The sequence below is a fragment of the Ranitomeya imitator genome, chromosome 8, assembly GCF_032444005.1.
Source record: "Ranitomeya imitator isolate aRanImi1 chromosome 8, aRanImi1.pri, whole genome shotgun sequence".
In the NCBI taxonomy this organism is placed as follows: Eukaryota; Metazoa; Chordata; class Amphibia; order Anura; family Dendrobatidae; genus Ranitomeya; species Ranitomeya imitator.
Window position 1 is genome coordinate 182,590,686 of NC_091289.1, and position 16,270 is coordinate 182,606,955.

Consider the following 16,270-nt stretch of genomic DNA (forward strand, 5'->3'; position numbering starts at 1 on the left):
AAGGGGAAAGAGTTATTAAATGGAAGGGTCAGGATAAACAGGCTTAACTAACCCATGAGAGAGTTTGTGTTTTATTGTGCTGCTCTTCATAGAGTCACGGGAGAACAAGCAGCAAAGTCTTTCAGGCCTCATGACGTCTATCTACCGTAGTTTACATACAGTTAATACAGATCTAATTATCACTTGCACCATGATAATGATGGTACGGAGTTCAAGAAATGCCATAGAGGCCATAATTTCGATCCACACAGCTATAAAATGACATGCTATAATTCTGTAATGCCGACTGCCTGTAGACACCACTAGGGGGAGCTTAGTGCATACAGATTTATACAGCCACCACTAGGGGGAGCTCACTAAATCCAGATTTATGCAGCCACCACTAGGGGGAGCTCACTGCATACAGATTTATACAGCCACCACTAGGGGGAGTTCACTGCATACAGATTTATTCAGTCACCACTAGAGGGAGCTCACTAAATCCAGATTTATGCAGCCACCACTAGGGGGAGCTCAATACATACAGATTTATACAGCCACCACTAGGGGGAGCTCACTGCATACAGATTTATTCAGTCACCACTAGGGGGAGCTCACTGCATACAGATTTATTCAGTCACCACTAGGGGGAGCTCACTACATACAGAGTTATACAGCCACCACTAGGGAGAGCTTACTGCATACAGATTTATACAGCCACCACTAGGGGGAGCTCACTGCATACAGATTTATACAGCTAACACTAGGGGGAGCATACTACATACAGATTTATACAGCCACCACTAGGGGGAGCTTACTGCATACAGATTTATACAGCCACCACTAGGGGGAGCCTACTGCATACAGATTTATAGAGCCACCACTAGGGGGAGCTTACTATATACAGATTTATACACCCACCACTAGGGGGAGCTTACTATATATACTGATTTATACAGCCATCACATGCGGGAGCATACTACATACAGATTTATACAGTCACCACTAGCTGGAACTCACTATAGACAGTCCCCACTAGGAGAAGGTGGCAAGTATTGAGATCATTCTTTTCTGTGATTACATTTACCGTATGTTCCCTTTCAAAACTACATAAACAAGAAATTTGTAATATAAAGATTTTTAACAATAATGTATCACGAAAGTATGTAAATTAAAGAAATTTCCACTTATTAAAGTGTCACCAGAAAAATGTCCCCTTCATTGCCTGGTTTGGTGGCAGTCCCGTTAGTCGGAATCTCATTCAATCATAAAGAGATGGTATCTGTGTCCTAGTGATATGCTATTAATGTATACAATACAAACTACTCTAAAAGGGATGTCCACTGCTAAAACTTTTTTTCTGATACATACTCACCATATTCACCTCCCTCCACCCCCGTGGCTCCAGTACAGGCTACTGCGGAGGTCTGTACCTGCAATGTCTGCAGCATTTGAATGTCATGGGACCTCTGAAACCTGTAATTGACTGCTTCTTTCAGGTTACTAGAAGAATTCTAGTGCCCCTGTTGACTTGCTCTCTATGCGTCTGACTGTTAGAAAATCACAGGCTTTACCGGTCTTGTTGATATTCTGATGGTGCGCTGCGCTAGTCATCTGACTGCTGCAGCCAATCACAGGCTTTACCGGTCTTGTTGATATTCTGATGGTGCGCTGCGCTAGTCATCTGACTGCTGCAGCCAATCACAGGCTTTAGCGGTCCTGCTGACATTCAGACAGCGCACATCTCTGAAGCTCCTCCTCTACGATCCATGGGGGTGACACAAGGTAAATATACTTCTGTTACTTTGAAAACATTAATTCCTACAAAGAATATTTTTTTAGCACAGGACAACCCCATTAATATCTCCTCATGGTCCCACTGTCAGAAGACTATAGCTGTAGTCATCTACTTCCTTTCGCAGAGTCTGTAACCTCAGAGGTGTCCACAAAATTATACATAATATGAACCTCACTGCTGACAGGTAGATTGCAATTGGCACATTTCCATACAGCAATATTTATTATTTCATTTATTAAAGTAGTAACTATTAATTCTCTACTGTAAACCCGCAGCGCTGCTCTGATTCATTAAAATTGTGGGTTTTTAAACATTTTTTTACCAGGTGAAACAAATCATAATAAATAATACTTTTCCTGAAAAGTACTTGCCTGCTGTTCAATGTAGTCTATAAAGTTTCGCATGTCACCGCTCATGTTTCTGTTCAGAACTCTGAAATCGATTTCAACACCTACTGAAGATGAAATAGATGTTATTACCATAGCTGATAAAAAGATCTTTGGACTTGTCCCAACTGATGTTATTACTGAAGCGTCAATCATCAGTTGTGACTTTGTGATCGGTTGAGGTGCACTGGGCTGTTATTTTATTTGTGGGTTGTTGGCCAGTTGGGTTGAGTGGGACTGTTGCATTTCTTGGCAGTTGCTGACCTGTTGGGATAAGGTGGACTGTGGCTTTATTTGTGGGTTGTTGACCCGTTGGACTCAGCTAATATATCCTTTTGTAATGCTAATGCCGACCTCCCTGAGTGCTCCCTCTCCCTCCTCCCGGCAGGGACGCAGACATACTCACCACCCCGGTTGCCCTGCAGGAATTGCACAGCACCAGTTTGCTTCCTGCTGCTCTGGTCCTGCACGCGCTGTGCAGGTCTCCCGTTGGCGAGCCTAGTGAGCAAGCACTCACTGATTCTTAAAAGGGCAGAGAACGCACTTTAAAAATGCCACCATCTAATAGTTGGGAGGCATCAAGTACATAAAGCACAATCCCCTGTTGGGAGGTGCCTGAGCAACCCCTGTAGTTTTCTTACTCTGAGTGTACAACTAGTAAGTTACTAAGTCCCAGACTTTGAGTTATTTTGTGTTTGGACCCTGAATCTGATACCGCATCAGCGGTCCCTGAACCCGAAACTGCATCAGCGGTTGACCCCTTGGGTTTGGCTGGACTGTTTCTTTATTTGTGGGTTGTTGGCTGGTCAGGTTGGGCTGGATTGGGCTGGATTGTTGCTTTATTTGAGGGTTGTTGACCCCTTGGGTTGGGCTGGAGTGTTGCTTTATTTGTGGGTTGTTGGCCAGCTGGATTGGTCTGTATTGTTGCTTTATTTGAGGGTTGTTGACCCCTTGGGTTTGACTGTTGCTTTATTTGTGGGTTGTTGGCTGGTCAGGTTGGGCTGGACTGTTGCTTTATTTGAGGGTTGTTGACCCCTTGGGTTGAGCTGGACTGTTACTTTGTGGGTTGTTGGCTGATCAGGTTGGGCTGGATTGTTACTATATTTGTGGGTTGTTGGTTAGCTGGATTGAGCTGGATTGTTGCTTTATTTGAGGGCTGTTAACCCCATGGGTTGAGCTGGATTGTTGCTTTATTTGAGGGTTGTTGACCCCGTGGGTTGGGCTGGACTGTTGCTTTATTTGTGGGTTGTTGCCTACTCAGGTTAGGCTGCACTGCTGCTTCATTTGTGGGTTGCTGGCTTGTTGGGTTGGTGTGGATTTTCACTTTAATTGATGGTTGTTGGCCTGTTGGGTTAGGTTGGGCTGGACTGTTTTGGGCGGTTGTAGACCAGTGGGTTGGGCGTGGCTTTTTGCTTTATTTGTGGCTTGTTGGATAGTTGGGTTGGGCTGCATTGTTACTACATTTTTCAGTGTTTTGGCTGGTTTGGTTGGGCTGTGCTGCTGGATCATTCGTACCTTGTGGGACAGTTGAATTTGACCCAGTTGTTGACGCTGTTCCACTGACTGTGTTCACTCCAGGAGATGTACTGTATCTTGTGTTTGGTGTGCTGGTCGATCTCACACTTATGGGCATAGTTGTTGAACCAGATGTTGTGGTGGGTTGAGATTCTGTGCTATATCTTGCAGTACTTGATCTAGCTGTTGTACTGGTTGTGGTCCAGACATTTACTGTGCTCTCAGTACTGTGTGTGCTCGTTGTGGTCCCACTGGTTGTGGGTCTGCTTGTTGTGGTGGGTTCAATGACTGATTTTCTTGAGCTAGCTCTGGCTACGGTTGGTGGACAACATGGGTAAGGCTTCCTAGGCTTGCGTCCAGGATCATCAATTGGATTTTTTGTTGTTCTTGTTGGAGTTGTTGGAACTGAATTGAAATAATGAACATTAAAAAAAAACTAAAACGAATCATTCATAAAAAAAAGCAACAAAAGCTTTATATTGTTCTAAATAACTAGAAAAACATTAAAAAATATTTTTCAAGGCACAAATTGTGGGTATGATCTCAATACAGTGGACTTTTGTTTCACTTTAATTCTACTACATCCATTAGAGCAGAAAAGTAGTGACCCCAATATTGATGCATTTGGTATTGAAGTTTTACGTTTCATGAAAAGACTCAGTATAGGACCAGGCTGCTGTCCTTTCTTTCCTTCATGCTTTATACTGCAGCTTTGCTTGTTCATATTTCCTACCCTGTATAATCTCAAACTCAGGAGGAAGTTTGCATGTAGAGAGACGGTTGTCATTATGGCTAGGATGATTACGGTATATACTACAAATAACTGAACTATTACTGAATAGACCAATTAGCTAAATTAGTAGAACATTCTTAGTAATAGCAATAATAATCGTTTTTGTTATTATGTGATCCCGTATCTTGTTCTTTACTTACCTACAGTAGTTGTCGTATTGAACAGGACATCAATGTCTCCCAGTTTGCTCGATCTTTCCAAAACCAACTCATTAAATACTCTCTGTATTTCCTCATCCGTGTGGTTGTTGTTTGGGAATATTGCCGAACAGTTAGCAATGACAGGGCCTTTACTGTGATAAAAAAAAAGACTTTAAAATTAGAAAAATGAATAAATCCTAATAATATATTTCTGTATAATTTACATTACAAGTATAGAAAAATTACAGCAGCTTCCATACTGGCAGACTATCCACGAATTGTCCACTAGTTTATTATACTCTCCTACCGGACTGGTGCTGTTCCAGTGATCTTGGCGCTGGGTCTTGTGACATTGTTATGGACCATCCGGCCGAACTGTGAAGGCTGAAGCCTACTTGAACGGCATCAGTCAGGGAGGTGACTGTATTTATTGCCGTAAAGTGGCTACCAGTTACACATAAAATTGGCCATTTTTATGCGCGAAACGCTCTCACTTTTCATATTTCTAGTGCAGTAATGCAGTTCAATTTTTGTGTTTCATGTTTGCATGTTTTTGCGCTGCAGTGTGCTGCCTTATTTACTTGACTATATACGAGTTGGTGACTCTACGTTCAGCACCTGTTCACACTTAGTCTGTTTGGATGTGACGGTCAGTTTTTTGAAATGTATTCTTTAGCCTTCTGACCGTGCACTCCACCTCCTAGCCACAGGTGTTTTAATCGCAACAGGTCCATTAACCCCTCCACAGAGAGAGAGAGAATTTTAGTCTAAGAAGATGTTTCACAGGTACCCATTCAGATGGAGACGTTTATTCTCAAGTGTAGGACCTGGTATAAGAGAGATGCCCTAAAGTGGCTACCAGGTACACATAAAATTGGCCATTTTTATGCGCTAAACGCTCTCTCATTTTTCATATTTCTAGCGCAGTAATGCAGTTAACTTTTCGTGTTTCATGTTTGCATGTTTTAGCGCTGCAGTGTGCTGCCTTATTTACTTGACTATATACAAGTTGGTTACTCTAGGTTCAGCACCTGTTCACACTTAGTGTATGTTTGGATGTGATGGTCAGTTTTTTTAAATGTATTTATTGCTTTGACTGACCTCTCACCCAGCCAAGTCAGTTCTCCAGCCTTGCACTGATGAGGCGCAAACATCCCCAAAACACGTGTCTGCCAATGGAGTTTCTGATTTATATCCTAAGTCATGTGATAAAGCCCTTTAAAGGGATAGGGTTGAAGGACCCTTTAAATAGGTGTCTTTAGAGTTCCTGGCCACTTCCTCTCTGAAGAGAGTATAAGCCTATTTAATAGACAGTAAATCGCATAATGATTAATTTCAAGATAGCAGATCTTTCACTTACGTGAAGGAAGATATAAACACGTCCTGACAGTCGGGCAGCACAGTCCGTATTAGTGGTAAAGCCTGCAAGAGGAAATGTGCAAAGTTTATAATCTAGGAATGAACATTTTTGCTTTTGAAAACCGTAAAACCTCCCCAAAATTGGGTAGTATGATGATAGAGTGGTTGTCTGGATTAGAACACTCTTGTGCATGTACTCTGTACGCTTCCTTATGGAGGGACTGTCATTTGCCTCAATCCGGTATTGACCGTAGCAGAGAGTGGCACCAAAGAGCGGCTCAATCTGGAGGACCCGGCATGTGCACAGACTGCGCACTAATTTAAATGAGGAAACGTGTAATGTTTAGTTTACCCTTTGGGGGACTGCAGGATAAGGGAACACTTGATGAAAACTCCCCATCCCCCAAAATACTTAAGGACTCTAAGACAGAAAACCTACAAACCTCATTTAGACAGAGGAGTACATTGGGAACAGTTGCAAGTTCCTTCCCTTATTATTTCTATATTTTTGCTTCTATGATGAAACTATAATCTACTATATAATTGTCTAAGGGTCACTTCCGTCTGTCTGTCTTGTCTATCTGTCCCGGAAATCCCGCGTCACTGATTGGACAAATCAGCGACAGGCACAGTCGGGCGGCAAAATGGCCGCTCCTTCCTCCCCGCAGTCAGTGCCCGCTCCATACTCCCCTCCAGTCAGCGCTCACACAGGGTTAATGGCAGCGTTAACGGACCGCGTAATGCTGCGGTGTAACGCACTCCGTTAACGCTGCTATTAACCCTGTGTGACCAACTTTTTACTATTGATGCTGCCTATGCAGCATCAATAATAAAAAGATCTAATGTTAAAAATAATAAAAAAATACTTATATACTCACGAGATCTCGCGAGATGATGATGTAGCGGTCTTGCGAGACTGCTACGTCATCATCTCGCGAGACCGCAATGCATGGAGCGGTCACCGGGGCGTCACGAGGAGCGGGAAAGGCCTGTTCTGGATCCGAGGGGCCAACGGAAGGTGAGTATATCACTATTTTCTATTTTAATTCTTTTTTTTAACAGGGATATGATGCCCACATTGCTATACTGTATACTACGTGGGCTGTGCAATATACTACGCGGGCTGTGCAATATACTACGTGGGCTGTGCAATATACTACGTGGCTGTGCAATATACTACATGGCTGTGCAATATACTACGTGGGCTGTGCTATATACTATGTGGCTGTGTTATACACTACATGGGCTGTTATATACTACGTGGGCTGTGTTATACACTACGTGGGCTGTGCTATACACTACATGGGATGTGTTATATACTGCTTGCGTGGGCTGTTATATACTATGTGAGCTGTGTTATATGCTACGTGGGCTGTTATAAACTACGTGGGCTGTGCTATATACTCCGAGGGCTGTGTTATATACTACGTGGCTATGTTATATACTCCTTGGGGTGTGCTATATACTCTGTGGGCAGTGCTATATACTATGTGGCTGTGCTATATACTACGTGGCTGTGCAATATACTACGTGGCTGTGCTATGTACTACGTGGCTGTGCTATTTACTACATGGGCTTTTATATACTACGTGGCCAGCCGCGAACAATCAGCGACAGGCGCTGTCCGGCCGCAAATTGGCGCGGGATTTGAACCACGCTTCGCTAATTGGTCGCGGTTGGCCAAATCCTGTGTATTCAATGTATTATTGTAAAATCTTCATAAATAAACTACATACATATTCTAGAATACCCGATACGTTAGAATCCGGCTACCATCTAGTCTATATATATAATCGTCTAAGGGGCACTTCCGTCTGTTTGTCTGTCTTTCTGTCTGTCTGTCTGTTTGTCTGTCACGGAAATCCTGCGTCGCTGATTGGTCGCGGCCCGGAGGCTGCGACCAATCAGCGACGGGCACAGTCCGGCTGCGAATTTGCCCCTTCCTACTCTCTGTCAGTGCCCCCTCCATACTCCCCTCCAGTCAGCGCTCACATAGGCTTAATGGCTGCGTTACACCGCATTATGCCGCGGTGTAACGCAGTCCGTTAACGCTGCTATTAACCCTGTGTGACCAACTTTTTACTATTGATGCTGCCTTTGCAGCATCAATAGTAAAAAGATCTAATGTTAAAAATAAGAAAAAAAATAAAAAATCATTATATACTCACCTTCCGGCGCCTTTCCCGCTTATCGCAAAGCTCCGGGCCATGCATTGTGGTCTCGCAAGATGATAACGTAGCGGTCTCGCGAGACCGCTAAGTCATCTGGGTAAATTCGCAATGCATCTCTGGAAACGGAAGCTGGCGGCCGCATCGCGCACATAGGGACAGGTTCGCTGGACGCCGGAGGGTGAGTATATAACTATTTTTTGTTTTCATTCTTTTTTTAACAGGGATATGGTGCCCACAGTGCTATATAGTACTTGGGCAGTTTTATACACTGTGAGGCTGCTATACACTACGTGGGCTGTGTTATACACTGTGTGGCCTGTGTTATATACTGCGTGGGCTGTGTTATATACTATGTGGGCAATTTTAGATACTACGTGGGCAATGTTAAATACTACATGGGCTGTGTTATATACTGCGTGGATGCTATATATTACATGGGCTGTGTTATATACTACGTGGCAGTGTTATATACTACGTGGGCTGTGTTATATACTACATGGGCAGTGTTATATACTACGTGGGCTGTGTTATATACTACGTGGCAGTGTTATATACTACGTGGGCAGTGTTATATACTACGTGGGCAGTGTTATATACTACGTGGGCTGTTATATACTGCGTAGATGCTATATATTGCGTGGGCTGTGTTATATACTACGTGGCAGTGTTATATACTACGTGGGCAGTGTTATATACTACGTGGGCTGTGTTATATACTACATGGCAGTGTTATATACTACGTGGGCTGTGTTATATACTGCGTGGGCAGTGTTATATACTACGTGGGCAGTGTTATATACTGCGTGGATGCTATATATTATGTGGGCTGTGTTATATACTACGTGGGCTGTGTTATCTACTACGTGGCAGTGTTATATACTACGTGGGCAGTGTTATATACTATGTGGGCTGTGTTATATACTATGTGGCAGTGTTATATACTACGTGGGCTGTTATATACTACATGGGCTGTGTTATCTACTACGTGGCAGTGTTATATAGTATGTGGGCAGTGTTATATACTATGTGGGCAGTGTTATATAATACATGGGCAGTGTTATATACTATGTGGGCTGTGTTATATACTACGTGGCAGTGTTATATACTACGTGGGCTGTGTTATCTACTACGTGGAGTGTTATATAGTATGTGGGCAGTGTTATATACTACGTGGGCAGTGTTATATACTACATGGGCAGTGTTATATACTATGTGGGCTGTGTTATATACTATGTGGCAGTGTTATATACTACGTGGGCTGTGTTATATACTACGTGGCAGTGTTATATACTACGTGGGCTGTGTTATCTACTACGTGGCAGTGTTATATAGTATGTGGGCAGTGTTATATACTACGTGGGCAGTGTTATATACTACATGGGCAGTGTTATATACTATGTGGGCTGTGTTATATACTATGTGGCAGTGTTATATACTACGTGGGCTGTGTTATATACTACGTGGCAGTGTTATATACTACGTGGGCAGTGTTATATACTACGTGGGCAGTGTTATATACTACGTGTGCAGTGTTATATAATTCTGATATTTTAATTTTTTTAAATTTTCGATATTTAATTAATTGTTATATCGTTAATCGTTATATATCGGATATTTATGGACTTAATACCAAATATGTTTATTTTTTAATTTATAATTTCTTAACTAAAAAAAGAAGGGTGATTTTGATTTAACCTTTTATAATTGTTATTTTTTAAAGTGTTGCTCTACTAGTTTTATATTGATGATCTATCCTATACCCACTGACTGATCTCATTGCCCCCTCATTGTGTACCCCCCTGCTTGGTTTCTTTTCAATCACTTGCAATCCGTAAATCTGATGAGGGTGATACTTCCATTGTAAAAGAGCCCTAATAAAGCTCCATCGATGAAAAAATCAATGAGTTACGGGGCTTCCGAAAATAGCGAAACAAAGCTATTTTTTTTCTATTTAAAACATACTGAGTTTCTTTTCACCAATAAAATGTAAAAAAAAATGGTATTATTATAATCTTACTGACCTGGTAAATCATAATGCCTGATCATTTTTTTGCATACTGAATGCCGTAAAGAAAAACACAAAAAAATCAATTGGACAATTAGGCTTTTTCACCATGTCACCGTACTTTTCCCATTTCCAGTACATTGAATGGTAAAACTAATGGTCTTATTCAAAACTACAACACATCTTGACTTCAAGTCCTCATACGGCTATGTTGATGGAAAAATAAAAAAATGGTTCTTGAAAGAAGAAGAAAAACAAAAGCAAAAAAAAAACAGAAAATCTCTATGTCTTTAATGGGTTGAAAAAAATGTTAATTTCTGACTGTAAATAAGAATGTTTCCAGTCACTGACAGCAAGCAGAGGTCAAACTAAGTATAGGAAGAAAGGACAGTAACTTACCAGATCCCTTATCTTCTTGCCTAGTCCTTCGGTCTGTGAGGGGGGTTCACCTGCTAGATCTGACGTATACTCCAGGTTCATCACAATCTTGAAAGAATAACTTGTTCCTGTAGAAGAAAAATAATAAGTTGTCTTCAATTGACAGATAAATGGTATACTTGTAAATTTGTTTCAGTTTCCAGAAAGTAATGGAGTAAAATCACTCACTAAATGACCATAACGAAGCAGGAAATACGCAATCAGAGCACTGACTACCTGTAGTATAATGTTACAATCTCCAGCAGGACTTTACCGATATTAATGATCTCCTGTCCATAATAATGATATTGTGATATGTGATCATATGTGAAGGAATGGCAGCCTATGGATATTGCTGTAATAAAAGACTGGGCAAGACAGAGTTGAGCTGTTCTCTCCTTGAGTGGAGGACACGTTTACGATCCAGGAAGAGGAGAAAAAATGGAAGTGGCTCATAAGTGGAGAAAAAAAAGCTAAATTCTCTGATATACGTCTCTTATTTTCGCATATACTATTTATTTATGCAAAGTTTTTTGAAAGTTCAGGTCCCTTTTTAATAAAAAAGCAATATAGCTGCAGTCTTTAAAGGGACACTGTCACCTGAATTTGGAGGGAACAATCTTCAGCCATGGAGGCGGGGTTTTGGGGTTTTTGATTCACCCTTTCCTTACCCGCTGGCTGCATGCTGGCTGCAATATTGGATTGAAGTTAATTCTCTGTCCTCCGTAGTACATGCTTGTGCAGGCAAGATTGCACCTTGTGCAGGCGTGTACTACGGAGGACAGAGAATTAACTTCAATCCAATATTGCAGCCAGCATGCAGCCAGCGGGTAAGGAAAGGGTGAATCAAAAACCCCAAAAACCCCGCCTCCATGGCTGAAGATTGTTCCCTCCAAATTCAGGTGACAGTGTCCCTTTAACAAAAGCCTTTTGGAAAACAGATTTCTGGGGTTTTGCTTACGCATTAACTCAAACATAACTGAATAAAATAGGTAAAAAATCACGCTGCCATGTCCCGTATGTATATTTATTTATTGCAAATATGATTATTATTTATCATAGGAGTGATTGTCCCATGACTGATGTAATATGACATTGTGCTGTGATTTCACAAAAATAAAAAAAAAATATTCTGTGTGCGTATTACTGTTATATTCACCACCCTGTGTTCTTTTTATGCTCTCTCAGTATGTCCAAAGCATATCAGATTTTCACACTTATTTATTTATTATTTATTTAAAAAAAAAATAGTTAAAGAAAATTACAATTGAAATATTACTATTTTGGGTGAAAAATGAAACCTTATATGACCATAATTAGATCTAATATATAAGTTATGATAAAAGCTTCCGGATTTTGCCTTCTATCTCTCTCTATGTTGGGAGTCTTCATGCTGCACCAGATTCTTCCACTTGATGTCACTGGTGTCTTTAGAATTCTGAGGCTTCCAGGGATCGCACAGAGCTGAAATCATTCTGTGCAAGCAACGCGGAAGCGAATATTTTTCCGTGATTGTGAAGACAATTTTCATATCTGTAGACTGGTGATGACTCACGTGAGTTTATCATACACCCACGTGATCTGCTATAATCTGCTGTATCATATCACGAACGCAGAGGGCAATTAGAGAAGAAATAAAATGTCTTACATGTGGACCTGGTTGACATTTGGATTCAATACAGTTATGTTTTATGACCTGTCAATTACACAGACTCCTATGACAACATGTCAGTGTGTATCGACCAGAGTCCGAGTCTCAAATTCAGAAATTTGGTGCTGTAAGATTATCCTGAAGAACGCTCCGATTTCCTGTGATTCCTTTCTTAATCTTATTTTTGTCAATTACACGTGTTCTAAAAGTCAGATTATAGAGGGATGATCAGATGGGACCACAGCTGATCTCTGGCATATGGCTGCCTCTGAGTGAGAGCATGAATCAATTCTTGTTTCTCTCTTAGATATTAGTGGAGATGTACAATACGTATAGAGCTCTAATAGAGCCCAATCTGTGCCAGGGTCATGGCTGCTCATTTTCAAGATCATTGATGTTTAAGCTGATGATTCCAGTATTTTAACATTCCCACCTAATGCTTATAGTCAACATTTTACACATTTGACTTATGTTTCCATAGTGTCTATTAACAAACTTTATCCTTTACTCACCGGAGGGAATACTCTGACCGCTTACCATCAGAACGAACCCTTCAATCAAAGGAAAATGAGGGATTAATATAGAATACAAATATATACATATTATGTCTAAACTCAAAGAGACAATGCAAATTGTGAGTTTGTCATTTAGGGTTAAAGGTTTTCTTATTTTACCTAAATAAAGCTTAACTCTTCTATTGATGGAAAAGTTCTGAAACTTTCCAGTAAATTTTGTATCGATTTCTTCTCATTTTCAAGTTATTTATCTGCTGTCAATGAATAGGAACTTCTGCTGAGAAGTGGATACAATTGTATCCAGCGTAGAGAAGGTTGTCAGAGCTAAACACATCAGCAAAGGCTGCTTCAATCCATTCTTTTCCCTGCAATGTTATTTGCTACAATGTAACAATCTGAAGTTCATTGTAGTTTAACACTTGGAGAATTACATATTGGAGCCACTCTCACTGTCTCTGTTCTTCTTAATGTGATTACTTACCTGCCAGGAAAAGCAGAGGGGTCCCTAGAGCCATTGTCCAGTTAATTCTGGGGCTTTGGTATAAGTCCCAATATCAGAGCCTTAGAAACCTGCAATACATAGTAACATAGTAACATAGTTAGTAAGGCCGAAAAAAGACATTTGTCCATCCAGTTCAGCCTATATTCCATCATAATAAATACCCAGATCTACGTCCTTCTACAGAACCTAATAATTGTATGATACAATATTGTTCTGCTCCAGGAAGACATCCAGGCCTCTCTTGAACCCCTCGACTGAGTTCGCCATCACCACCTCCTCAGGCAAGCAATTCCAGATTCTCACTGCCCTAACAGTAAAGAATCCTCTTCTATGTTGGTGGAAAAACCTTCTCTCCTCCAGACGCAAAAGTGATTTTAGCCACATATTCAAACTAATAGTCATAAAGGAGCGGGCTCTGGTGTGTGAAATGGGGTCACTCTCCATAAGATGAGGATTGTTCTATATCTTAGTCACTATAGTGGATATTCTGCAGACTGTAAGCCCACAATGTCCTCTCCCCATCTGTTCCAGGGTTCCCCTCTGGCCATTGTTAGTTTGCTCATTAGAATTTATATTTTTTTTAATTATGTGTGTAAACCCCTTGTTCACATGTACAGCACCATGGAATCAATGGCGCTCTAAAAATAAATAGATAACAATAATAATTTACTGCTACTTTGCTGTTCTACCGTTTCCACCTGATTTACACTGCAGCGCTGATTGTGTATGTTTGCTGTTCTATAAAGCACAAGCTGGGTAGAAAGTCACTGAATGGAGAGAATGATTTGAAGCAGAAAATTGGATTTTCAATGTTTGCTTTTTGAAGCTTAATTGTAATTCTATTTTTTTATACTTTTTACAGAAAACTGTATTTGTGAAAAGTCACAGTTAGGACAGAAACAGCAATTCAAGGAGTCGTCTGCCTTTGATTTAGAATTTGGATTTATAGGAGGGTTCTCATTTATAAAACAAAAAGCGGTTATGATCAGTAATAGATGATCAGTCAGTTTTGGATAGATTGATATTGTACTTAGCTCACAGGTCTGGGTTACACAGGACAATTTGCTGCCGTGTGAGATGATTTTTAAGCAATGTAAATCCAGCCTAACCGCTAGGTTTCCGCACAGTTTACAACTCATTACTTAGCTTCCCAGAATATTGTAAATTGACTATTCTAAAAAGTTGGATATTTCAAAAGAGGAAAACCCATTTTTTGGTATGCTGCTATTTGCTGCAGATTTTGTTAAGGAAAATTCTACAACTGCCCAATTTATCAAAAAAACACTTCATTCACATGAATGGAAACAATTTTCAGTTGCAGAAATTTCAAAATCTGCAATATGTAAATTCACCCTTAATTAAAGTACTTTTTGATAGCAGATATAGTAATAATTTATGCGGTCCAGTTCACATTTCACATCCCGAATGCATTTTTTATTACGGTATAAATAGCAGGAAAGGAATAGAGACGTTGGAATAAACATATAAAGTGTTCAAATGTGAAGAGGCATACAAAAAAGTTTTCTTTTTTTAAAGACAAAATTAACTGTTTTCTTCACCAATAAAAAAAATCTAGAAAACGATGGTAATACCCATCTTTTGAGGGGCGAAGGAGTTTTTGTGTGGCTCAGCAATCTCATTTCTATAGCATATCCTTTCATTTTTTGTAACACAGAGTGATCCCAGATATTTCATCATTACTAGTTCCTTAACCCCTTCTTGATGATATCATGTAGTTTTGAGTCATTTCTATGAGCTGCGGCTGTCATTAGTACGCTTGATACATCATATCCTGTGAAATTATATTGTTTGTTCATTATGGAAATTAATGAGGCAAAAGTTGATTATAATGTATGTACATAATAAAGGCAGGCTCGTAAAACCGGTCTTGAAGTTATAATAGATCAATCAACTTTTTTTTTAGCTCCGGGACTTTTAAGTTACACAGTGATTGTGACTGCGGCGGAGAGATTAAAGGCAAAACTAGAACAACCAGGGTGAGAGCTTTGCAATTTACATACAGATCTTGCAAAGGTTAAATTGACTCAGATATCACAGAACTGGGATATCATGGCACAAAAATGTGTAATTTCGATGCCTACAGATCTAGCAAGGGTTACCTTGACTCAAATACCACAGCCCTGAGATATCCTGACACCTAACTTGACAATGGACATTGAAAATAACGTTCTCTGACAAGTTGCGTTGTGACTCGGTGGCAGTCCACCAAGGCTTAAAAACCTGTTTACACAGGCAGACCGTGCTGCAGGATGAGCACTGAACGATCTGTAATAGTTGAATCAGTGCACATAAGCTGCCATTGTTCTTGTCAGTGCGAGCATGATGTGCTGCCAAGAGTGATAATTTTTAAGCAGGCTTAAAAATAATTTCACCCTATGAACAAGTGTTTTCCTAATGTATCGGGTGGTCCTCAGCCTTGTCATACTGAAAGATCACCATGAAACAATGATTCCTAGAAACACTACTTCATGATCATTCTTTTCATGTCCTTGTGATCCATCGCTGGATCTTTGTTAGAGTCGGTAGAGCCGGGTGTTGTTACACGAGGACTATATCAAATAGTGTCCTCAACATGTTACTTATCAGGGAATATAGGCAACTCAAAGGAGGAGGGAGTGAATAACCACAGAAAGAAAAATAAGTATATCATACAAATATAATTTTATCAGTACAAGAAGATAAAAAACATGTATTAAAATTGTGGGGGGCAATACACTAAATATACATATAAGATACGCGCCTTGAGAAAGCCAAGGGCAAAACATACGTCGGAGTCCTGGAGTCTTGATTCATGTGTTGTTCTATTCTCTTTGTGGTATGTCTTCTAATTTATAGTGCACTTAAATATTTATTACACTATTTATTTCTATTGATGTATTAAAATTACTTTGCATCTGCTGTATCTTATATGTATATACTAATTTTATAGAGAACACAACACTGTTACTTATTTGATACCCCTTTTCTGATACACTTGTAAACTTTCTTTATTGTATTGCCCCCACTATTCTAATATGT

The 16,270-nt window shown here is 40.3% G+C and overlaps 1 protein-coding gene across 1 annotated transcript in view; it reads right to left on the bottom strand.

Annotated features, from left to right (window-relative positions):
• The window catches only part of LOC138648135 (pneumococcal serine-rich repeat protein-like), an 89,898-nt gene that overhangs the window by 59,939 nt on the left and 13,689 nt on the right, over window positions 1-16,270 (bottom strand). Inside the window, exons 2-8 of the mRNA XM_069737640.1 lie at window positions 13,211-13,299; window positions 12,727-12,765; window positions 10,546-10,652; window positions 5,972-6,033; window positions 4,612-4,763; window positions 3,679-4,083; window positions 2,149-2,231 (exon numbers count right to left, since the gene is read on the bottom strand). Of these exons, the coding sequence (XP_069593741.1) occupies window positions 2,149-2,231; window positions 3,679-4,083; window positions 4,612-4,763; window positions 5,972-6,033; window positions 10,546-10,652; window positions 12,727-12,765; window positions 13,211-13,244 (882 nt within the window). The 5' untranslated portion in view covers window positions 13,245-13,299. The remainder of the gene's footprint in view (window positions 1-2,148; window positions 2,232-3,678; window positions 4,084-4,611; window positions 4,764-5,971; window positions 6,034-10,545; window positions 10,653-12,726; window positions 12,766-13,210; window positions 13,300-16,270) is intronic.